Raw genomic sequence first — 26,112 nt, forward strand, 5'->3', positions numbered from 1 at the left:
TTCACGTCATCTTCTATGAAAGAAAAAAGGCAGAAACGTAAAATTTAAAAAGCTTTTAAAAACAATGTGAGCAGTGTTGGAGAGGTGGCTCAGTAGTTAAGAGTACTTGCTGCTCTTCCAGAAGACTGGACTTTGGTTCCCAGTACCCAGCAGCTCTCAATCACCCATAACTTGAGTTTCAGCAGATCAGGCACCACTTCTAACCTGTACAGGCACCTGCATGCACATGATGCACATAAACTCATGCAGGCACACACACACGAACATTCAAAACAAATCTTTAAGAAAAACAATATAATCTTATGTGATGGCCCATGGTCTGGCCAGGTTTCTCTCTCCATGTGAAGGTCAGCTGTTTAGCACACTCAGTTTCCCATTGGATCTCCCTTTCCATGCACTGCGATACAGCCACAGGTTAGTTATAAACACATGCTATGTAATGGGGGGGGCACTAATATGTCTATAAATACTAATTTACTTTTTTCTAGTGGAAGAAATGTCAACAGGGGCTTTTGTCTATCTTGTCCATCGCTCAACTCAATGGGAAGTATTTAGAGATAAGGACTGGAGAGGCTCTAATAGCGGATCACTGGAAGAAAGTCTAAGTGGAAGACTACAATGAGGAAGAGGAAAGGCTGGAGGAGCAAAGGAGGGAGAGAGAGAGAGAGAGAGAGAGAGAGAGAGAGAGAGAGAGAGAGAGAGAGAGAAAGAACGCTTTCTCCACTAAGCAAGGACCCATCTTCAAGCCATGAGGAAGGCCCTCAATAAGAAGCAAGCTTGGGGGGCTGGAGAGATGGCTCAGTGGTTAAGAGCACTGTCTGCTCTTCCAGAGGTCCTGAGTTCAATTCCCAGCCACCACATGGTGGCTCACAATCATCTATAATGTGATCTGATGCCCCCTTCCGGCCTGCAGTTGTACAAGCAGGCAGAGCACTGTATACATAATAAATAAATGAATCTTAAAAGAAGAAGAAGAAGAAGAAGAAGAAGAAGAAGAAGAAGAAGAAGAAGAAGAAGAAGAAGAAGCAAGCTTGCCGCCTTCCAGATCCCAGCCTCCAAAAACGATAGCTCACTTTGTTGTGTCAGCCACCTGGCCTGTGGTAGTTTGGATGACCAACACAACACCCAATAAATATTTGCTAAGCTAATCAGTGAAAAGACTTGACTGCATGCATTGCAGTATCAAATCTCTACTGCACATTAAAATTTGGCAAGTATTTGCTAAGTACTTTCCCTAAAGTACTGGAAGTACTGGAAGAAGACAGAAACTGGGCAACTCTGCTCTGAGTCTGCTTATTTGGAGTAAGGGTTGGGGTTCCATCTGTTATGCTAAAGAGCAAAGGAGAGTTCACCAGTGGGGAAAAGCTACGTGAAGCAACTTCCAAAAAGCTATCTGAAGCTGTAAGTCAGAAGGTGAGAAGAAGTACAAGAAAGAAGTCAACTCTCGGGGCTGGAGAGATGGCTCAGAGGTTAAGAGCACTGCTTGCTCTTCCAAAGGTCCTGAGTTCGATACCCAGCAATCACATGGTGGCTCACAACCATCTATGATGAGATCTGGTGCCCTCATGCAGAAATACATGCAGGCAAAACACTGTATACTTAACAAATAAAAAAATCTTAAAAAAAAAAAGTCAACCCTGGCTGCCATTTTCAACTTTTTTATTTTATGTGTACTGGTGTTTTTTGTTTTTGGTTGTTGTTGGTTGGTTTTTTGAAACAGGGTTTCTCTGTGTAACCTTGGCTGTCCTGGACTTGCTTTGTAGACCAGGCCGGTGTCAAGCTCACAGAGATCTGCCTGCCTCTGCCTCCTGAGTACAGGGATTAAAGGTGTGCGCCACCACACCTAGATGTGTCTGGACGTTTTTGCTGTGTGCGTGTCTGTGCACTGTGTGCGGTGTTCCTGGAGGAAAAATGTGCCAGACCTCCTGGCACAGTTGGGAGCTGCCATGTGGGTGCCAAGGGTCGAACCTGAATTCCCTGGAACAGCAGCCAGTGCACTTTACCCTCGAGCCACTGCTCCAGTCTCTGCTTTTGTCGTTTTAAAGGGGTGAGTTTTGGCTCATAATTCAGGATTTAGAACACAGTTTGATTTACCTTAGAGGTATAGGGTTTGAAAAGAGTGACTATGGGCAGTAACCTCTGGACAAGTGTGTTAGTTAGTTTTTATTGTCACCATGACACAACTGAGAGTCAGCTGGGAGAGATATCAATACTGTCTGGATCATATTGGTCTGTGACCATGTCCGTGAAAAACCATCTTGACTGACGATTGATGTGGGAGGACACTGTCCACTATGGGAAGCACCATATCTAGGTAGGTGGGTCTGAGCCATGTAAGAAAGCTAGCTGAGGCCAGGCATGATGGCACATACCTTTAATCTCAACATGCGGGAGGCAAAAGCAGGCACAGATTGACGTGAGTTTGAGGCCAGCCTGGTCTACAAAGCGAGTCAGGACAACCAAGGCTACACAGAGAAACCCTGTCTTGAACCCCCCCCCCAAAAAAAAATCAAGCGTGATGATGCACGCCTGTAATCCCAGCACTTGGGAGGCAGTCAGGCAGATTGCTATGAGTTTGAGGCCAGCCTGGTCTACAAAGAGGGTCCAGAACAGGCAAGATACATAGAGAAACTCTGTCTTGAAAAAACCAACCAACCAAACCAAAACCAAAACAAACAAACAAACAAAAAAGAAAGAAAGATAGCTGCACATGAGCCAGTAAGTGAGCTGGTAAACATCATTCCTCCATGAGTTCTTCTTTCGTCCCTGCCTGGTCCTGCCTTGACTTCCTTCAGTGATGGACTGTGGTCTGGAAGTGTAATGTGAAATTAAACCCTTTCCTCTCCAAGTTGATGTTGGCCATGGTGTTAATCATAGCAACAGAAGACAAGCTAGAAAGCAAAACTACACAGCTAGTCAGACTGGAACTCTGAGTCCTGCCTTTATATCTATAATTGCTTCATGTGTCTTGACATGTAACGAGGTCACAAATGCACATTTGTCTGCATGTACAGCATGGCTGGATTTTGGGCTGCTTAGGAGAGTCCTCTCTAGGTTTGCATGGAACATAGCTAAGGAAATTGATACAGGGAAAGGACACATAAATCTTAACTGTAAGCTCTTCCAGGAGAGAGAGAGGGACCAGGCTTACCTCATATGAGTTGTTCCAAAGAGGCAAAGTGCTGGGACAAGTGAGGGGTTATCTTCCACAGTAAGAGACCCAGAGTCAAAACGGGCTGAAGCTCCCTGCCCCGAGACTGTCAATTGTCATAATAATATAAGCAGCTGTACGGCTTTGACGGAGATGCACATACCGTGCTGGGCAATTTCCTGTTACCTGATACACGCTCAAGACATTCTCCCACATGCAGTGCCTCCCTCACGGGTGCATGAGACTCTAATACGTGTTCAAGGCACACTGAATCCAGAAGCTCCACTGGCTCATGGATGTCATCTTCTGCAACTGACAACAAAAGGGAAGCATTTTAAAGTAGTTTGATGCAGGCTAACTCAACTCCAATTGGCCAGGTAGTGGTGATGTACACCTTTAATCCCAGCACTAGGGAGGCAGAGGCAGGCAGATCTTCATGAGTTCGAAGCCAGCCTGGTCTACTAAGCGAGTCCAAGACAGCCAGGGCTACACAGAGAAACCCTGTCTCGTAAAACAAACAAAAAAACCAACCAGCCAAGTAAAAGAAAAGCTTCAATTGCCTCATCCCAGTCAGCACATGATAATCTCTCTCTCATTTCCAATTTATACTTTTTTTTTTTTTTAAGGAGAGGAATGACAGTCTGGTAACATTTCCATGGTGTGTGAGTAAAATCTGAGAAAGATTATGTTACCAAAGCACTTCCCTTCAGCTTCCTCTTCAAGAGCAAAAGGTATTGGGAAAGTGTCACCATGGCAACCTTCTAACAGTCAGATAGCAGCAGAGTAAAGAGCAAGCTTGCTTCACCACCGACTGGAATGGACCCATGGTCAAAGTGCTTGAAATTACACTGTTCATCACATATATGTTTGCTTAGAATTTGATTATCCAGTGCTGCTGTGCTCCACCAAGCATACGAATTATAATTGTTCCGGGTAGTAAATAACAAAGAACAAGCCTTCCCAAGAATTTTTAGGTCAAGCAAAGGGAGATCACAAGTCTGGGTGATTGCGTAGCACGCATTCAACGGCTAGGCCACACGTACGCCTCATCTTCCCTTCACTCTGTTTTCAAGACCCTCGACTCATCACAGGGCTCAAGAGTCATCTCTGTTTCATAGGGACATCTGGGAGGAAAGGATTTATGGGAAGGAAGTCTGGGTCACAGAAGTAAGTACGCATGGCTCCTCCTAAGCACTGAAGTAACGGCAATTCAACCGTGAGGTAATGGAGGCTGATTTCGTGGCTTGAAATGACTTAAAAGGATCTAGTGTATACTACCTAAAGCATTTTGTCAGTCGGCACCATTGCTGACACTGAGCAGTGACACTAGATGCCTGCAATAATTTTCTCTAAAATCCGAATTACACCAGTCACATTCGCAGAAGTATCATCAAGCTGACAGGCCAGAATTGGGAGCTAGAAAAAGCTGTGGTACCCACAGCCATGAAGACGGGGCGCCATAGAACCAGGAGGAGCAGTCAAGCATCCTTCTGCTCTACAGGACAGCGGGGATGCTCTTCCAAAGCTATGTTTTAAGTATTTTCATTGAAAAAAAAATTGCCTTGTGCTTGTAGAATCAACTGTACTATTCCTAGTGATTCTACCTCACGTCTCCCTACTAAACTACTTGTTTTTTTTTTAATTAAAGTATTTGAATCTTTAATGAATGACTTTTCTTAACATTCAAGCCTGATGCTTTTCTCAGTGGGACAGACACACACTGGTGGTCTGCCTCAGTGCCTAGAATAATGGAGAGGAACTTGCTTGTCAGATAAAAATCCAAGGACAGGTCCTTGCCAAGAGAACTAGCCACAACTAAAGACAGCCTAGCCTAGTCCCCCAAATTCATTTCTAAAGTGTGGCATCACCACTCTTCATAAAAGGGACAATCAGACCACCATATACTCAATGGATTTGGGGAACAATTGATACAGGAAAACAGGGAGAGAGAAAATCAGGTATTATGGGGTGGATACTTCTAACTTAACAGAATGCTTCTTTATTCTCCAAGTAGGAAAATAATGAGGGTCTCAGATACACTTTCTCCATTGGATAAGCACAGCCTTACTGCTTGTTGGTCAATGCTCACCACCACTACCAACAACTCAGCCTCTCCCCCGCCCCCCAACCACCTTGTATGGCACACAGAAGCCTTGCTTCTCCTTACATCTCCAAGGCCTATGGGAAGGAATACAAGAAGTGATTTCTTCTGCTGTCGGAAGCAAGACACTTTTTGATAAACTGAGAACCTCCCCAAACCACCCTCTGACATCCTAAAATAAAAGATAAACAAGATCTTCTCTTTCAAATCACGATTAAGGCAAGAGATGGAAGCAAGCTAGCATCCATCTTATCTTCCTTTCCTTCCATTGTCCCATCTACTCAGACTCCACGTTTTCTCAAGATTCCAGTTAGGCTTGGTCCACTGTTCAATGTCAGTTTCCTTGTAAGAAGCTGACTGACCACTGGGAAAGCCCCTTGGTTGAATCAGTGTGGGATTTCTAAGTGGAGAGTGTTCTGTGTTCGGTGTCCAGTAACAAGAGAGACTTGCTTTAGGTATTAGTGGCTCTGAAATACTTCTCTGAGGGAGGAAAGCTTCTAGAAACTTTTCTTGGGAAAGTTTCAATTCATTTTTTTTCTAGTTCTTGCTACTTAATACTCAGTAATCTCTGAAGAGATAATTCCCAAACATTTTCCCTCCCTCCCTTCATTCTTTCCTTCTTTCCTTCCTTCCTTTGTCTTCTTTCCCTCTTTTTCCCCCTGTTTTTGTCCCTATGAGAATTTTTGACAACTATGTAGGTAACCAACATTTCAGTTTTTTTAAAAGTGAATTGAGTTACATCTTCACCCCACTCTCCTTTTTCTCCCCTGTATTCTTTTCTGTTTTCCAGTAAATGCTACCCAGTTTTTTCTTTTTACTATTTTTTTTTTTTCATTTAAAGCTGCTCAACACCATTGCTCAGATTCTCAGTGCCAGAGGCCCAGAGGAAAGCATACTTGCGGTAGAGGATTCAGGCTTAGAAAGAATCTTCACACACAAGTACTGGAGGAAGTGGATGCTATGACACATCAGCCACCAGCACGGTTCTCACAGCCTCCTAGTGACAGTGGCCCACATCTCCTGGCTTCTACTCCAGGCACTTTTCTTGGTCTGTGCGTGGGCTTTCTATGTCACTGTTCACTGGTAATCATGGTGATCTCCTGCCATCTTCCTCCTGTACTGTCCCAGCTCTGACCACACTGCCTCCCCGACCCAAGGCTACAGTTTAGCCAGTCTTCTTAGTTAATAATATAGGAGTATAACATAATCTTCCTGTAAAAATTCCTTCCTTTGAGAGGTTTGTTTGCTAATCATCCCTCTTTTACACTGCCTTCAATTTCCCCATTCCTTAGTTTAGTTTCGAAAGAACACCCTGGTGTTCACTTCCTTTACTTTCTCCCTCTTACACCACTAATAGTTTAGCTGAATTGTGCTGAGCCCTATCAACAGGATTACTCAGCTGACCCAAGGACTCTTGAGCAATAAAATCTTAGTGGATCAACTCATTTCTTCTTCTTTTTTTTTTTTTAAAAAAGATTTATTTATTTATTTATTATTTGTACATATTCTTCCTGCAGGCCAGAAGAAGGCACCAGATCTCATTGTAGATGGTTGTGAACCACCATGTGGTTGCTGGGACTTGAACTCAGGACCTTTGGAAGAACAGCCAGTGCTCTTAACCTCTGAGCCATCTATCCAGCCCCAATTCATTTCTTTAGTAAAATCCTGGTTCTGGTTTAATTACTAATTTTTGTTCTCTGGTGTCTGTCTCTCTTCTTTCTTTCCTTCTTCTTCTTCTTCTTCTTCTTCTTCTTCTTCTTCTTCTTCTTCTTCTTCTTCTTCTTTTCTTTTTTTCTCGAGACAGGATTTCTCTGTGTTAGCCTTGGCTGTTCTAGAACTCGCTCTGTAGATTAGCCCGGCCTCAAACTCACAAAGATCTGCCTGCCTCTGCCTCTCAAGGGATGGGATTAAAGGTGTGTGCCACCACTGCCCAGCTGTGATGCCTGTTTCTTAAGAACACACAATTGCAGGGCGTGGTGGCTCACGCCCTTAATCCCAGCACTTGGGAGGCAGAGGCAGGCAGATCTCTGCAAGTTCGAGGCCAGCCTGGTCTACAAAGCGAGTCCAGGACAGCCAGGGCTACACAGAGAAACCCTGTCTACATTGCTACTACATAAAAAGGATAAGTACATACATTGTATTGATGAAAGGTTGTTTTCTTTTTTCAGGAGATAGATAACTTTATTTTATTTTTCTTTTACCTCATTACCTAAAAATCTTTCAGCTGGAGTCAGCGAGGTGGTTCCATAGGTCACAGCACTCGCCACCAAATCTGATGGCCTGACGATGTGGGACATAAACAATAAAAAGAGGGAACCAAGTCCTGCAGCTTGTCTTTTGGTCATCACATGTGTACCACAGCACTGAACGTGTGTATGCATGCTGGTGTGTTGCACATATGTGTATATATACACACACACAGTAAGTAAATAAAAATGCACTTAAAATTTTGGAAAGCTTTCAATTGTACTTTTATAGCAATTAATTTAAAAGTCTATATGAAATCTTTTTATTGGTCCAAAACACCTAGCGTGAGCCACCATGATGATGCGACATTTCCTGTTACTTCTCTGAAGGGGGCTCATGGGAAAAGAGTGACACAACTAGGCTTTGTTTGATACTGAATGAATGTGCTGAGTCCTTCCATTGTTCGCAAGCAGCTCTGCTTTAAAGCTCAGTGCAGGCTACACTCAGTGCCTGGGTGGAAAGCTGTGATTCTGCGGGTGCTGCCGGGGCTGTGAATAAGCCCTGCCTCTCCAAAGTGGTGTGACTGAGGGGATGTCTTAGTCAGGGTGCCTATTGCTCAGATAAAACACCTGCCCCATAAGCAACTTGGAGAGCGAAGTCTATTTTGATCACACCTCTGGTAACCTTCTATCACTGGGGAAGTCAGGGTACGCTCGCACTCACGCAGGGCAGGAACCGGAAGCCAAAACTGGTGGAAACAATGGAGGCGTGCTGCTTACAGATTTGCTTCTCATGGCTTGCTCAGCCTTCTTTCTTATAGGACCCAGGACCACCAGCCCCGAAGTGGTACTGCCAAAAGAGACCTGGCCTATCCCATACCACCGATTAAGAAAATGTACCATAGGCTTGGCCACTTGTAGGAGCATTTTTTTTTTTTTTCAATTGAGGTTCTTGCTTTCAAAATGACTCTGGTAGCTGGGCATGGTGGCGGCATGCCTTTAATCCCAGCACTCGGGAGGCAGAGGCAGGCGCATCTCTGTGAGTTTGAGGCCAGGCTGGTCTACAAAGCAAGTCCAGGACAGTCAAGGCTAACACAGAGAGACCCTGTCTCGAGAAACCAAAAGCAAAACAACCCCCCAAAAAACCCAAAATGACTCTAGCTTATATCAAGATGATATAAAACAAGACAGGGGCCTATCCAGGTGACACTACTATTAACCAGAGGCCTGCGAAGCCTTCTTCTCACCCCACTCAAGCCCTGCCTCTTACATTGTCTCAATGACTGGTATCCAGAAAAACCTTCCCTATAACCTCCCCAACCATGCACTGGAGGGGTGCACTGGGGCCAGCTGCAGGGACTTCAGACCTCCTTCTCTACTTCCAGTCTGTGATAATCCAGGTGGGACCAACTGAAGGGGCCCTCCCTGCCTCCCTGCCTCCCTGGGGGGAGTTTATGCCTCACCCATTGAGTTCTCCAGACAAGAATGAGCTCTCTCACCATTCTCAAACATAGAAAACACTCCACTATGGGGAAAGAAAAGGGAAAGAGAAGCCAGTGAGGGGGACACCAAGAGAAAGCGTTTATGACATCATGGGAGCTTCTATATCTTATATCAGCTGGAAACAGAACCGAAAGTCAGGTGTCCTGTTGTTTTAAGTTACTTTGAGTGTGGTGCCTGTAACTTGCTACAATAAGTATTCTAATATAGTTAACCTGTAGGAGAAATCTTAGAACTCGTAAATAAAGACACCCTCCCAGGCCATCTGCCTCCACATCCACTGTAGTTCTAAAGGTTTTATTAATAGAGGGTAGAGAACTAATGCTTACTGAGCATATAGTATGTGCCAGGGCCTGTGCTGGGCATTGCCATGTGCAGTCCTAATCTTCCCAGGGATGCTGGATGCTAGGTGTATTACCTGCTTTTTGGAGTTTGGGAAATTTGCTCAAGGTTTACCCCTGCAGTTCTTCGGTGCTGGCAGTCATGACTTTGTGTCTTTTCACATCCCTCTGAGACTGCTGTGTGTGTTTGGGGAGTAGGTGTTTGGTGGAGCAAACACCCTTGGTGCTCTGTTCGCAGCTCTGAACACCCTTCTGATTTCCAGTGCATTTATGAAACTGATGGCTACCAAGATCTCAAGTTGCCCATCGGATATAATTTCACTGTCTGTTTTAAGACTGTTTCCACAGCTGCAGGAGCTTATTCAATGCAGGAGCAAGCACAGTGTCTGCTTCAGTGAGGGGGGGACTAATGCCCTCAGGGACAATGAGGTGGGAATCAGAGTCAGTAAGCAAACAAGGATCTTTATGCTTCCTAAAGACCAAAAGAAAATCAGCTCTACTTGCATGAGGTAGCTGCTTGCCGAATTCAGTCAAGACATACGGATTCAGGCAAGACCCTGGTTTCCCCCTGTGTTCCAGTCAGCCTGATTGCTCACTCCCAACTCCTAGAATCGCTTCCCAGATAAACTACTTGCTCTGTGATCTTCGTGGCTCAGTGGATTTGGTGGGGGAATCCAAATCAACAGTCTTAGGACTCCTGGAAATAAACCGCATCTGTGCTCTGACTCAGGAGGAAAAGGCTGCTGCTTGAGGCCTATCAGGAAATAAACCCAGGCTCCAGAGAGGAAAGGCCCTGCAACAGAGGCCGGTTGCAAGGTGGGGTCTCAGTTCCAAGAAATACTCCATACATAGGATGTTCTTTGAGAAAATATTCTAAGTGTGGATTAAACATGCTTAGCAGGGCCAGGCATGGTGGGGCAGTGGGGCATGTCTGTAATACAACACTTGGGAAGCAGAGGCAGGTGGATCACTGTGAGTTCGAGGCCAGCTTGGTCTGCAAAGTAAGTCCAGGACAGCCAAGGCTACACAGAGAAACCCTGTGTCGAAAAATACAAAAAAATAAAACCAAGAAAAACATGCCTAGAAGGATCTTTCTCCTTTTTCTTCTTCAACAGAAACCGCCCAGATCGTCTTAATCTTGGCCAGCCCCTTAAGGAATCTCCATTACAAATAAGGACCGCACATCTCTTGAAGTTAGCTAGAAGACAATTAGCTCTTTCTCCACCTGAAAGGAGGCACAGTGTAGTGGGTTATGGCAAGGCCAGTGCAATTGCAATGGTTGGTTGTGGGTGTCAACGTGCCTGTAGTAAGAGCTTGGTGCTCAACTGGGGTGTGATGGCGCATGCCTGTAATCCCAGCGCTCCGGAGGCAGAGGCAGGCGGATCGATGTGAGTTCAAGGCCAGCCTGGTCTACAAAGCGAGTCCAGGACGGCTAAGGTAACATAGCAAAACCCTGTCTAAAAAAAAAAAAAAAAAAGCTTGGTGCTTGGTGCTGGTGAAATGCATCTCTGTGTGGGGATGTCTCTAGGGAGGGCTGATACATAGGAAAGTGACTTGGGGGAAGAGAGGGGAGACCTGGCCTGCATGTGGAGGCCTAAACAGAAGTTGGAGGAGGTGACCTGCACGTGAGTTGCAAACGCGGTCCTTTTCTGGGTCAGTGTGTGTGTATCCGCTGCGTGTGTCTGCTGTTACCGTGTGCGGCCACACTCCAGCTTCTTTCCCTTTTCAAGAGCCAACAGCAGCAGATCTCCACAGAGCTTCCTGACATCAGCACTGGACTCAGATGGCTGAGTTGACTCATGTTCTCTGCTCCTCTAGAATGTTGTGAGGAATCACTGGATCACCCAGTCCTCATAAGGTAAGCCACTTCAATAACTCCCCTTTTATAACGTCTATTCCATCAGTTCTGTTCCTCTGCAGAACCCAGTTTAACACTATGGAGGAAAGTTTTCTAATCAGCTGGGAGACTTGGCTTGCCAGTCAGTGTTTGTAAAAGATACGAACAACCCCTTATGATGGTTGACTTTATGAATTGGCTTGACAGAGTTAAGCATCTCTCAGATAGCTGGTTAAACATCAACTCCAGACATGTCTATGAGGATATTTTAGGAAGAGATGAGCACCTGAATCAGTCTCTGATCCGAATGTGTGAGGGCATCATAATGGAGAGATAAAAGGAATCCACAGAGAAATTTGCTCTTTCTTTGGATCCTGGGATGTCTTACTTTTGCTGTCCTTGTACACCAGAGCGTTGGCTTCTTAGGTACACATACCATGGTATTTATACCAACTGCATCTCCAGCGTGGGATTTATACCAACTGCATCTCCATCTCTATAAACACACACCCATCAGCAGCCATTAGGTAGGCTGAAACACACCATGCCTTTTCCTACATCTCTAGCTTGAAAATGGCAGTGAATTACTCAGCCTCTGGAACCATGTGCCTTAATTTCTATAATTTCCACAATAAACCTGTCTCCAAGGCTAACTAGAGAGTGTCCTATCGGCTCTCCTTCTGTGCAGAGCCATGACCGCCTCAACTCAGTGGCTTAAGGTGGGGACGCCTTTAATCCCACTGCTCGGGAGGCGAAGGCAAGCGGATCTCTATGAGTTTGAGGCCAGCCTGGTCTATAAAGTGAGTCCAGGTCATCCAGGACTATTACAGAGAGAAACCCTGTCTCAAAAAAGCAAAAAGGAGGCCGGGCGGTGGTGATGCATGCCTTTAATCTCAGCACTCGGGAGGCAGAAGCAGATGGATCTCTGTGAGTTCGAGGACAGCCTGGTCTACAAAGTGAGTCCAGGACAGTCAAGGCTACTCAGAGAAATCCTGTCTCGAAAAACCAAAACAAACAAACAAACAAAGCAAAAAGAAGGAGAGAAGAAGAGGAGGAGGAGAGCAACCTATGTGTTCTGCACATCTTAGTATCTTGATGGGAATGGAACGGGGCTCTGCTCCAGCAGCTCCTGTGCAGGATGTAGGCTGTAATGGTCACCAGGGAACAGCAGGAAAGAGGCATTGCTCATACTCTCCAACTGGCTCTCGATCCTCCTATCTAACAGTGACATGCATTGTTCATGTTACATTGTCCAGAGTCCTGTCAGGATGAGTTCTACCATAAGGGGAAGTGCAGGTTGAGAGAAGAAGAAAAGTTGAGTGTCAGTTTACTAAGTGCATTGTTGCTGGGAAGAGACTCTGTGGCTGCGGCAACTATTACTAAAGAGAACATTTAATTGGGGCTGGCTTACAGTCTCAGGGTTTTAGTCCGTTATTGTCATGGTGGGGAACATGGTGGCACGCAGGCAGACATGGTGCTGGAGAAGCAGCTGAGAGTTCTACATCCAGATCCACAGAGCAGGAAGAGAAAGTGACACTGGGCCTGGCTTGGACTTCTGAAACCTCAAAGGCCACCTCCTGTGACACACTCCTTCCATCAAGGCTGCACCCTTTCAAGTAGTGCCACTCCCTAATGACTCAGCATCCAAATATACGAGCCTATGGGAGTCACTCTCTCTTTGGGGAGGGTTTTTTTTTTTTTTTTTTTTTTTTTTTTGAGACATTGTTTCTCTGTGTAGCCCTGGCTGTCCTGAACTTGCTTTGTAGACCAGGCTGGCCTTGAATTCAGAGATCCACCTGCCTCTGCCTCCCATGTGCTGAGATTAAAGGCGTGTGCCACCACACCCAGCAAGAGAGTCATTCTTTTTCAAACTACCATACTGAATGTTTCTGGAAGCATCTAGCATGTAGCCACTTAACCTATCCTCTGGTGTTCTGTGTACCCTGATTACAGATACTTAAGGAGGCTCTTATGAAGGTTAAATTTTTTAAAAAAGTCTATGAAAGACCTGGCACATAGACATTATTTCATACCAGAATCATGTACATGTTGTTAATGTGACTATGATTTTTTTTTCATACCTGAAATATACTGTCAAGATTTAAACCATTCAGGGCTGGAGAGCTGGCTCAGTGGTTAAGAGCACTGCCTGCTCTTCCAAAGGACCCGGGTTCAATTCCCAGCACCCACATGGCAGCTTACAACTGTCTGTAGCTCCAAGATTTGACACCCTCACACCAACACACATAAATTAAAAATTAAATAAAACATTTTAAAAAAAAAAAGAGATTTAAACCATTCTTGTGCCGGGTGTGGTGGTGCATGCTTTTAATCCCAGCACTCGGGAGGCAGAGGCAGGCTGATTGCTGTGAGTTCGAGGCCAGCCTGGTCTACAAAGCGAGTCTAGGACAGCCAAGGCTACACAGAGAAACCCTGTCTCAAAAAACCAGAAAAAAAAAAAAAAAAAAAAAAAAAAGAAAGAAAGAAAGAAAGAGAAAAGAAAAGAAAAATAAAAAAGATTTAAACCATTCTTTCTGAGAGTTATGGGATATTGCAAGTCCTTCGGAGGCTTCTAGCCTTTTAGAAAAACATCTGTCCCTTTCCTCTGACTCTTTCCCAAATTTTGTTCATCCTAAAACATGGAACTCATAGCTGGGTGTGGTGGCGCACACCTTTAATCCCAGCACTTGAGAGGCAGAGGCAGGTGGATTGCTGTGAGTTCAAGGCCAGCCTGGTCTACAAAGCAAGTCCAGGACAGCCAAGGTTACACAGAGAAACCCTGTCTCGAAAAACCAAAAAACAAACAAACAAACAAAAAAAAACCCATGGAACTCACAAAGTGCTCCCCACATTAAAGGGAGCCGAAAGCACTAAGGGTGAGAAAACACTTTGGAGGAGAGCTTTACAAATAAAAATTATGAGTGTACTTCTTATATATAGCAAGTATTGTTCTAGCGCCTGAACTCAGTGAGTACGTTAGAACAGTATGGGCTTCACCAGAAAGAACACGACATTGTCATAACGCTTGAAAAGCTAGGACTGGGCATGCGGTTGTTAAAGTCCTGTGGGCTCCCTTGGCCAAGTATGTCATTACAGCTTCAATGGAACCATTATCCTGTGACCAGAGCACCTGGTGAAACCCGCAGGGGCTTCCTGTGACTTCCTGAGGGAGCCCGCACTCCGGCTTTCCCTAGGGAATGCTGTGGCCCGAGGTACAGTGTGTAGTCATCAGATTTTTCTGTTCTGGTGCTGATGCCTTTGTCCCACCCCCCCACCCCCCACCCCTCATCCCCCTTCCCCTCCTACCCCTCATCCCCCTCCCCTCCCACCCCCATCCCCCACCCTCACCCCTCATGTTCTCCAGACATTGACTCTTAGTTTTTCTAGAAGGTGTTCAGTATTTTTGCAGAATTTGGGCCAGGGACTCTTGGTGTTCAGCAAGTGATTTCAGTTCATGTCGTCTCTGGCGCTGTTTACGTTCTCAGGAACTGCTGTTGCAAAACCCCAATGTTATTTATTTATTTATTTACTTATTGTAGTGAGGTTATTTTTGCCTGATGAATTCATTTGGTCAAGTTTTTTCAAAGGTTGTTTTTTTTTTTTTTTTTTTTCTCTTTAGCTCCCTAGAGAAGGTCTAGTCTCCTCTTTGTGTGTCTAGGGAAGAAAAAAGAAAGTTGAGTCTATTTGATGAAAGTTGGAGAAAAAGTCTTGTTGATGTATCAAAGGTTCTTAGCACTGAACAAGAAAACTTGCACACGGAGTGCTGGGACAAGACACCAATTACAGTGGCTTCATTCTGATGCCCCTATAAGTGTGCAAATGCATCCCAAGCTGCTCTGACAGTTGTGTGTTGGAGGAAGCCCAATGGATATTCATTCAGAATGAGCGCCTGAGACTCCCTGAGACTACCAAGTGGCACCCCCACAGTCAGCAGCAGCGAGATACCTTAGAGCCGACAGGAGGCTAAGGCCCAAACCCTAGGGTCAAAGGCCTGAACTGACTCATCAAACTACCTTGCAAATACCTTGAACAACTGATTTTTACATAGAAACTTAAACAATTTATTTCTATTATTATTTTAATTGTGTGTGTGTGTGCACGAGTATGTACATGTTTGCACACGAGTGCACCGCCTCAGGAAGCAGAAGTGTCAGACTCACCGTGAGCTGGCCTTGCCAGCCGCTGTGAAGCCCAGATGTGGGTGCTTTGAATGTGGCTGAACTTTGGATGTCTGTGAGAGCAGCACATTCTTTCTGGAGCCCTAATAACTTACAATCTTTTACCTACATTTATTCATGTGTAGGGATGGGTGTGGGTACACAGCACAACTTGCCTGTGTCAGTTCTCTCCTTCCACCCTGTGAGTGTGAGGCTATAACTCAGGCTGTTAGGCTTGGTGGTCAATGCTTTTACCCACTGAGCCATCTTACTGGCCCCACAAAAGAACACCTTAGCGAAATTAGAATGGCCCTTGTACAAGGATGATTTGCAGATCTATGGCTTGTTATTATACTAGGGGAAAAATTACTTTCTTCCCCACGTCTTTAACAATTTCAAGCATATACAGTGATCCACACCCAATTCCACCTCCTCTACCCCTCAATACACTTCCACCTTCATGTCCTCTTTTTGTTTGAAAATTTTAAAATTAATTTATTCATATTACATCTCAATGGTTATCCCATCCCTTGTATCCTCCCATTCCTCCCTCCCTCCCATTTCCCCCTTACTCCCCTCCCCTACGACTGTGACTGAAGGGGACCTCCTCCCCCTGTATATGCTCATAGGGTATCAAGTCTCTTGTTGGTATGTCCTCTCTTTTTTATGAGACAAGATCTTAGGTATCCCAGGTTGGCCTTGAACTCACAAAGTAGCAGATGATGACCTAGAACTTCTCATTCTCCTGCCTCCACCTCCACAGCTCTAGGATACAGATATGCATTGCTCTGTCTGTTTTTTGATGACTCGGGAATTCAATCTTGGGCCTTTGCATGCCAGGCAAACACTCTACCAAGCTACATACCCAACCCAAATAATATGTAGAGCATAGAGTTGTGTCTTTTGTGTGATCAAAGATCCCTTTAAAAACTTGATGGTCGGCAGGAATGGTGGTCCCCACATTTATTCTTATCTCCCAGGAGATGGAGGCAGAAGCAGAGAGATCTCTTGTGAATTCTAGGCCAACCTGGTCAACAAAGTAGGTTCCATATCTGCTAGGGCTACAAAATGAGACCCTGTCTTGAAAAACAAAATTAATGGTTATGGAAAAACCTACTACCTGAGAAAATACATATATATGTAAGCTTTTAACAAATTTAGTGATATCATTATAATGATAGAGGAGAACTGCTGGGAAAATCTATAATTCCCTGCCCCCCTTTTAATTTGTTTTTTGAGAAAGGTTTCTCCATGTAGCCTTGGCTATCCTGGACTCCCTGGCCTTGAACTCACAGAGATTCACTTGCCTCTGCCTCCCGAGTGCTGAGATTACAGGCATGTGCCACCATGCCCAGCTCTGTAGGCTTTATCTGGGTCAAAGTTTGTCAATGAGGGATTTTTTTTTTTTTTTTTTTTTTAACCAAGTGAATGAAGAGATCAGTGTTTTCTATTAGAAACTGCTTGCCTTACAAGAGTGATCACCTGAGTGTGAGACCCAGAACTTATACTGGAAAAAAACCCAACAAAACAAAACAAAACAAAAAGCCAGATGCAATTGCTTGCATCTGTAATCTCTGAGGCAGAGACAGGGTTATTATCTGGAGTCTTTTGAGTGAGCTAACCTGAAGCATGCAGCCCTTAGCCCATAGCCTAGCAGAAGCAAGAAATATCTCCCATCTCAATAGGGTGGAAAGAGACAAAGAATTGATAAAAATGGTCCTCTGATCTCCACAGTGCACTGTGGCAATACATATCTACAGTCTGCCCCCCTGCACCCCCCCTCTCTCTCACATACACACATACACACACACACACAGAGTAGCAGTAGTAGCAGCAGCAGGAACAGCAGTCATTATTAAAAAGGTTACCCTGCCTTCTGTGGAAGAAATAAATGGATTATTGATTGGACAGAGGAGATGGACAGGTTAGTAGGTGAAATTAAGGATGCCCAAAAGGAAGAAAACTGCCAAGTTATTTATTATGACAAAGGACAGGGAGCCCAGCACCGGCAGGGAGGGTGGAGTGTTGGGAGCACAGAAGTCTTGCACTCGGAGATGAGCATTAGGGAAACCAGTAATGTTAAACACACAGAACCATCTCCTCAACAGAAGAGACACATAACCTCTTTTCCACCTTGAAGTTAGGAATGGGCGTGGCTAACAGCCTAGGTGATCCTTGTGTGATCTCTAGGACCAGCTCGGCTCTCACAAGCAGGGCTGGACATACTTAATAATCTAAGTGACCTCTGTGCTATCTGTATGACTGAGACCACACCAGATCACCCCCTAGGTCCTTAAGATAACACCATAGAACCCATATTTATGGGAGACATCACAGGCACTTTGAAAAGAGTTTAGACATAATTGTAATCATATATTTTTTTTTTTTTTTGGACAGGGCTTCTCTGTGTAATAGCTCTGGCTCTCTGGGAACTTACTCTATAGACCAGGCTGGCCTCAAACTCACATCAATCCGCCTACCTCTAACACCCAAGTACTGGGATTAAAGGCATGCACCACCACACCCGGCCAGACTTCTAGAACTTTGGATCAACACCAGCAATGGAGATGTGTTGAACTAGATTTCTTCCTAACCTCACATGGATCATTGGCTCTCACAGCATGAGTGTTTGCAGAGACCTCCCACAGTGGAGTAGTGTAGACACATCTGAGAAACAGGAGGTCCCTGGATACGACCCGACACACACTCACTATCTTTTCCAAGGATTTCTGCCTAAGGAAATTCTCTGCACTGTGCAGAGAGGCAGTGATAGGATCATGCTACTAGCAAAATAAGCTCGGGACCGAGGGCATATGTGCCCTGTAGAATCAAGGGGAAAGGATTGCTATGATTTAATTATCATAGGATCTCTACATCAAATTGCTTAATGATGACAATGACAGCAGCTTGTAAACACAACTTTACAACGCACTTACTCTCTGCACTAGTTGCCTTCAGGCGTCCTGCATGCATTAGACCACTTAGTCCTCCTTCAAGAGGACCCGTGATGCAGGCTCTAGTCTTCTTGGCACAGGACAGAATAGGATATAGCACAGATGGTTTAAATACCTTGGGTAAGGTCATTCCTTGAGGACATAGAGACACTTGAAAGTCTCACTTCAATGACCTCCTACACTCAGCAATTCTATTTGCCTACCATGACAAATACCCCTTCATATGACTCAGGATGAACATCCAGAACGACTTCCCCCGCTGGTTCTGGTGCTCTGAAGGAGCACAACACGAAGGCGTCTGCTCCACTCTGTCTCTAGAAAAGCCCTAGGAGAGGTGCAAGAAGCAAAATACTGTTGTTTGCAGATTCAGGCTCCAAAGAATAGAAAAGTAGAAAAACACACGATGGTGTTTTTAAACAATGAATGTTGTTTTCTTTTAGCCATAAGGGAATTTTAAAACTTGACAAACCCCTTCAGCTTTCAAAGCATTCCACATTCCCCGCCCACAAGCAAATGCCAGAAGGTGCCAGTTTGAGCCAACGCCGAGTTCAGGAACAATTCTCTAAATACTGGATCAGATTTCTTCAAAGTCCACACACCACGGATGAATACCTCCATTGTCTCTAATTGGTCTGATGAAATGTGCTTAGCAATTTATCAACTAATTAATTATTTTTAAAAGAACATTTCAGCAAGAGGTGAAATAGTAAGGTACAAATGAAAACAAGAAAATGTTAGGGAATTACTATTTCAAAAAGATTAAAATCACTGACCAAGATCTTTGAAATTTTAGAGTTAGGTTTTAGAGTTAGGTACAATCTCAAATCCAATAAAGGATTTTCTGGGGTTGGGGAAGTCTCTGATTACATAAAGAAAGCAATTTCCTCAATTTGAAGGAGAGGGTTTTTTGTTTGTTTGTTTGTTTTTTGGAGAAGAAAAAGAAAACGCTGATTACAATTATAAGGTTCATTCAACTACTGTTCCCTTGGAAGCGTGCCTTGCCTAGCTCCATGCAAAGCACTAGAATATAGAAACTGCAAAGTATAGATCTTGTTATTTAGCATTTCTGGAGAGATGAACAAGTGAAGGAATTGTGTAATGAACTGATAAAAGAAGTATGTGCTAGCCGAGCGTGGTGGCGCATGCCTTTAATCCCAGCACTTGGGAGGCAGAGGCAGGTGGATCGCTGTGAGTTCGAGGCCAGCCTGGTCTACAAAGTGAGTCCAGGACAGCCAAAAGCTACACAGGGAAACCTTGTCTTGAAAAACAAAACAAAACAAAACAAAAAACAAAATCAATCAATCAAACAAACAAACAAAAGAACCCACAAAGAAATAGGTGCTAGGGACTGGGAGAAGCAAGGCTGGGGGGTGACCCCATATTGTGTTGCTAAGATTTGGGACTTAGTCTGTAAGTGATGGAGAGCCATTAAGCAGAACAGGTAATCAGACAATATTAGAAGGATCATGCTAGTGTCAGTGAAGACTGGGCTGGAGGGTAGGGAAGCATTATAGGCTGACTGAGTTCCACTCTTCATAAAAGTCATTCCAGAATGTTGATGCCTTGCCCTAAGACATAATCAGTATTTAATTATTTTTATTTCTACTGTGTGTGTGTGTGTGTGTGTGTGTGTGTGTGTGTGTGTGTGTGTGCGCGCGCGCGCGCGCGCGCGCGCATACACACAGGTGCCCATAGAAGCCAGAAGAGGGCACTAGATCCCCTGGCACTGGCTGTTGTGTTGAAAGCCAGACTCCAGTCCTTTGCAAAAGCAGCAGGAGCTCTTAACACTCAGCTACCTCTCTGCCGCATATGTTATCTTCTAAAAGTGCTAGCTCATTTCCAGGCTGTTGAGGCTTCCTCCCCCAATGTCTATGATTGGCTGATAAATGAACTTCTCTGTAGTCAGATATGGTGGCTTGAATAGGAATGGCTGCCACAAACTCATATGTTTGAATGCTTGGCCACTACTAGGAGATGTGGCCTTGTTGGAGGAAGTGTGTCACTGTGGGGATGAGCTCTGAGGTCTCATATATGCTCAAGTTACTCCCAGTCTCCTTCTGCTACCTTCAGATCAAGATGTTGGACTCTCTCGATGGGTGTGGTGGCGCGCGCCTTTAGTACTAGCACTGGGAGATAGAGGCAGGAGGATCTCTACAGTCAGGGCTACACAGAGAAACCCTGTCTCAAAAAAACAAAACAAACAACAACAACAACAAAAAGCTGGGCATGGTGGAGCATGCATTTAATCCCAGCACTAGGGAGGCAGAGGCAGGCAGATCACAGTGAGTTCAAGGCCAGCCTGGTCTACAAGTGAGTCCAGGATGGCCAAGGCTACACAGAGAAACCCTGTCTCAAAAAACCAAAAGAAAAAAAAAAAAAAAGCAAATTGCCATGCTTCCCATCATAATAGCCTGAGCCTCTGAAACTGTAAGGTAGACCCAATTAAATGTTTTCCTTTATAAGAGTTGCCTTGGTCATGGTGTCTCTTCATGGCAAATAAAAATCTAATTAAGACATCAGATACCGGGGGCTGGAGAGATGGTTCAGAGGTTAAGAGCATTGATTGCTCTTCCAGGGGTCCTGAGTTCAATTCCCAGCAACCACATGGTGGTCCACAACCATCTATAATGTGATATGATGTCCTCTTCTGAGGTCTCTTTTTCCAGATGACTCTAGCTTGTGTCAAGTTGACAAAAATCCAACCATGTCAAGGTGAGGAAGATCTAGGAAGCAAGACCTAACTGGAGGAAACAGTTCACTGCAGAGCACGCTGCTGAAGGTGTTTTTTGTCCCTGGCCCCTCCTCTTTCTCTCTGTGTCCTGGCTGCCCTGAGATAAGCTGTGGAGGGCACACGTGCTCACAGATAAGTGAATGCTGGTGATACCAGGAATGGTAAGCATGCGGGCTGCCTCCTCAAGGGAGGAAATGGATACCTGTTTCCCACCGGGAAGGCTGGGCATGGCTGTTAATAACCTGGTGACCTTTGGTAGCTGTAGGGCCGGGCCTCAGCCAGAATGTTTATGCCAGACTCTCCCTCCCTAGACCTTTATCTTTGTTTCTTCTTCAAGGGAACCACCCTTAAGGAGATGTCACATGTACCTTTTTAACCTTCAGACCTCCATTAGGGACCACATCAGATCCTAGGCCCTTAAGTGACAGAACCCATCTTCCTGGTAGAGGGCTCATGTACTTTGCAAGACTTCCGATGTAGTCATGTCTCTTAAGCTTTATTGTTGCCATGGGATTGCAATAACTGTTACCAGAAAACTCAGGCCAACTGAGTGTCCTTCGTGCCTCACGCAGTTCGTTTCTTTATGCGCAGTAGAGTTTGCAGGGACTCACCCCCCCCACCCCCTCAATAAACAGCTTTGCTCCTCTGTACACTCCCAAGCATGACATTCTGTCCTACCACAGGTCCAACAGCAGGCCAAGTGACCATGGACCCAAATATGAATTTCCTTGTGTCAGCTGACTTTTCTTAGGTGTTCTGTTACAGTGCTGGAATGCTGACTAACAGAACGTTGATTAGTAGATTGATTACAGCTGGGCGGTGGTGGCACACGCCTTTAATCCCAGCACTCAGGAGGCAGAGGCAGGTGGATCACTGTGAGTTCGAGGCCAACCTGGTCTACAAAGCGAGTCCAGGCTTGGAAAACAGAACTGGATAAAGTGCTTGCTATGCAACCAGAGGACTGTGGTTCAGATCCTTGGCACCCACATAAAAAAAGCTGGGTAGGCACCCCATAATCGCAATGCTTGGAAGCTGAAGATAGAGGACCCGTGGGATAAGCCGTCTGGACTAGCTGAACATTGTGTGTGTGCTGTTTAGCCATAGAATGAAATCTTGATATTTGCAGTGAAATGGATGGAAATGGAACTGAAGAATACCATGTTAAGTGAAATAGCCCAGATAGAGAAAGACAAGGACTTGGAGCATTTTCTCTCACACGTGGATCTAGAGACTGAAGGCAGAAGCTGAAAAGAGTGGGGAGGTTGGACAAAAGGAGGGTGGTTTTGGTCAGACCATGCTTTGTTCAAGAAACTACTGAGTTTGCTTATACAAAATTAGTGGACGATGACGAAAATGTAAAAGCTGACATTATAATACGTGATTTAAAAAAGAGCCTCAGAAGAGCTGGAGAGATGGCTCAGTGGTTAAGGGCACTGACCGCTCCTCCAGAGGTCCTGAGTTCAATTCCCAGCAACCACGTGGTGGCTCACAGCCATCTATAATGTGATCTGATGCCCTCTTCTGGGCAGAGTGCTGTATACATAATAATAAATAAATAAATCTTTAAAAAAAAAAAAAAAAGCTCAGAAAAGTTCAAGAACATAGACTTGATTTTTTCCAATGCCCCTCAATTCAACAATTCTGAGTACCCACCTAAGGAGGACCTTTGTTAAATGCTGTGTGCTCAGAAACGACTTTAACAGCTGGGGATAAAACCGAATGTGAGCAATGATTGCCTGTGAGTCAAGCGTCAGCTTCTGATACCTAAAACGACAGCAATGGTGACGGCAGACTGAGACGGTCCTGAGGGAGGTGGAGTTAACTGAGGCCAGGAACGTTCTTCATTGTTCCACGCTGTCCATACTCAGCAGACTGGGAGCAAAATCAATCTGTGCAAGTAAGAGCAGAGGCGCTATTTTCTGTTTAACTTGCAGTGTTTTTGTATGGTCTTGTTTCCTGATCTGAGGATCCTATGCTTTCCCGCAGTGCTAGGAGTCGAGGCCAGGGTACTTTGTGGGTGCTCTGCCCCTGAGCTGCACCCCCAGCCCTCTGCAGCAGCAAATCTCCCAGCAACTGCTCTACACAGAGCTTTTCTCTGTCAGTGTCAATGGACTGAAAAGTGTCAATTTCATTTCTTGCTTTCCAAATTAAAGCACCTGAAAGTGCTTTATTCGGCCTTTGTATTTTAAGTTGGACATTTGTACCAACGGCTTGGAAAAGACTAAATCAGTTTAGATTACATTAATATTGCTGTAATAGGCACTCTAAAGATGTGTGTGTATGCACACATGGGTAGAGGTCGAGACAAGCTGCAGGAGTCGGTTCCTCTCGCCATGTAGGTCTGTAACTTAACTCACGTTGTCACATTTGGCAACAGTCATCTTTACCAGCTGAACTCCCTCTGGCCTCAGTAGGAAATTTTTCAAAAGAGAATTTAAGAATTATTTTGTATGTGAAATATTAATGTATAAGATCAGGGGAAAAATCAAGAAGCAATACTGGAAGTTAAGCTTTTTTTTTTTGATAGGACCACGTAGCATCGCTGAGCTCAAACTGGTCCTGAATTCCTCATTTTCCTGTCCCCACCTCATGGAATTATAAGCCTGCACTATCACACTTGGCAGTTTTATTATTATTTTTTAAATGTAAGATTCAAGCATCAATCATAACCTTTAAATATCTTCTTTGAAAAGAGAAGAGTAAAACAATGGTTCAGCTTCAACGCGAACAGGAACAGGAAGCTAATCACGCCCCGTTCACAGCAGTATCTTTCCTGAATGAGGAACTAAAACAGATAGAATTTCAAAGGTATTTTATTCAAAATTCCCCAACTAGGAGAAAAGATATATAACAGTGTTTACACATGCTTCAATAACTTATTTCACTGTACAACTTACATTCTCTATAACAGCACAGTAAACCAGCGAAAGAAAACAACTGGTGCTTAAACATGACTCTACCGAGTAAAGCACAGTGGGCACTGGAAGGTGGAATCTACACACCTTACCACGACTCAGGGACCTGGAGTTCGTAAGCCATCCTGATCAGTGCGTGTTTAAAAATTAAGATGTCTATGCTTTTCTAATTTGCAATGGCAAAGCCACTGTGACCTTTCAGAACCTTTTCTTGCTAAATTTGGTGGGCGAGGAAAGGGCTCCATTTTTATCCCTTTTGTAAAAAATAAATATATTCTCCCTTTTATGCTAAGTCCACAGTTTTCAATAAAAACACTTAGCTGTGTGTGTGCTCCTACCACAGACTCTCCTAATCAGTACTCACAGGCAACAAGATGGCCAAACGTCACAGAAACAAAAACAAACCACAGAGTTTGCTGTAATAGCACCTAGAAAAATAGCACTGGGGTCAGATTTCTCCCGCTGTTCTTGTGATGCAGGCGGTGTGGAAAATACCAGAGAATACAGGCAGAAAAGTAAGGAAAGAGACAAGATGCTTTCCTGATCTTGAAAGAGGTCCTATCAGCGCATGTATTGTCTGACATATTTTACAAGGACTTCCAAGCCAGGTGCATGCAGACCATGAGAAAGGTCAGTCAGATAGAAATGACAGAGCACTGAAATCTGACCCTCTGCCAAGAAATGACATTTTCCAAGACTGGGAAAGGCACAGGAGGTGCACGTTTTAGTTTGGCTCAAAAATAATGAAAATTAACCTTAAAAGTTGGCAACAATTACAAAAAAACAAATGCCACTTTCTTTGACAGACCTACAATAAACCAACAAGAAGCACACCACAGCTCACAATATTCAGTGACCACACGTGACTGCCCGGCAGGTCTACATAGACTGCATCTGAAAAAACTAAATCTATAAAGGAAGATCTAACAAGCGACTTCACCTAACACAAACGTCTTCTTTTAAAAGCTAATCTGTAGTCAGGCTAAGTTCCTCTCTGTGGAACTGAAAACAGAGATGCTCTTGTTTTCAGTTTGTGCAGAAGTCTGCCATCCTACACACCTCGGAAATCTGAGGGTCAGAGTCAACTCACACTTTATCTGTAAAGACTAACTAGGCGTTCACTGTGGTACATGTAAACCACGAATTGTAAGTTTGAAAAAAAAATAACAGCAGTTATGGTCAAGTCTATATCCAACCATCCATATCTTTAAAAGACAACAATAGTACTTAGAAGAACTGTAAACATAAGGCCCTAAGACAGCACATCTATTCTAGGAAGAGAGACACATTCACTGCAGTGCTGCGCCCGACACCGCTGTGTGGACCTCAAGTAACAGGTGTAGTGTAACTACCTCTGAGGGCAGGAGCCTGGAGGAGGGATGCTTCCACTGCGCTACGGTAACAGCAAGTCTGACTGTCATGAGATTTACACGGCACACCACAGGCTTAAAAAGTCATGAGGACATCACGTTCTTGTACACTAGTGTAGAAAGGTCTCCCAAAGATGAAAGAGTGTAGGCCTGGCTTAATTTTCTCAGCTAGAGCCATTATTATGTTAAGATCGCCCTCTGCTGTTAAATCAAGGTCTATCTTCAGGTTCCGAAGAGACTTGAAGGGCTTTTTCCCCTTCTGCCTAGAAATGAAACAGAACAAACCAAGCATTACAACTCAGACACTGCTCTGAGGGACCAGGAACTCTGACTGCATGAGGGTTTCCTAGGAGGGGCCGGACTCACGTGTCGTCCTCTATGTACTTGATTAGTGTCAAGGCTTTTCTGTGAAGCACGAGCAGAAACTGTGCAAGGAAAGTGCTCCTGAGAGACAGGCCGGGTTTCAGATGGAAGACCTGCAGGGACACGAGACAACAGCTTCGATATATTCTTACATTAGCAGCTTCCAGGACAACGCCGCCGACAGGATCTGACATATCACCCACCACAGCCATTGCTTCCATTTTCCCAAGGGCAGGACTGCGGTCCTGGCAAGAGTCTGGAAACACTCTGACAGCTTTGAGAGTTCTTATTTCACCATTAAAAGAACACATAGATTTTACATTCTACACCAAAATATGTCACCCCTTCCTCTTCTTCCTCCTCCTCCTTCTTTTGGTTTTTTGAGACAGGGATCCTCTGTGTAGCAGTCCTGGCTGTCTTGGACTCACTTTTGTAAACCAGGCTGCCTTGAACTCACAGCAATCCACTTGCCTCTGCCTCCCTGAGTGCTGGGATTAAAGGCATGT

The 26,112-nt window shown here is 44.6% G+C and overlaps 1 protein-coding gene across 1 annotated transcript in view; it reads right to left on the minus strand.

Moving 5' to 3' along the window:
- Positions 1-23,737: 23,737 nt before the first annotated feature.
- C9orf72 (C9orf72-SMCR8 complex subunit) overlaps positions 23,738-26,112 on the minus strand; it is a 29,224-nt gene continuing 26,849 nt past the window's right edge. Inside the window, exons 10-11 of the mRNA XM_051157691.1 lie at positions 25,610-25,719; positions 23,738-25,506 (exon numbers count right to left, since the gene is read on the minus strand). Coding sequence (XP_051013648.1) covers positions 25,320-25,506; positions 25,610-25,719 — 297 coding nt within the window. The 3' untranslated portion in view covers positions 23,738-25,319. The remainder of the gene's footprint in view (positions 25,507-25,609; positions 25,720-26,112) is intronic.

This window comes from Acomys russatus, chromosome 2 (genome assembly GCF_903995435.1).
Source record: "Acomys russatus chromosome 2, mAcoRus1.1, whole genome shotgun sequence".
NCBI lineage: Eukaryota > Metazoa > Chordata > Mammalia > Rodentia > Muridae > Acomys > Acomys russatus.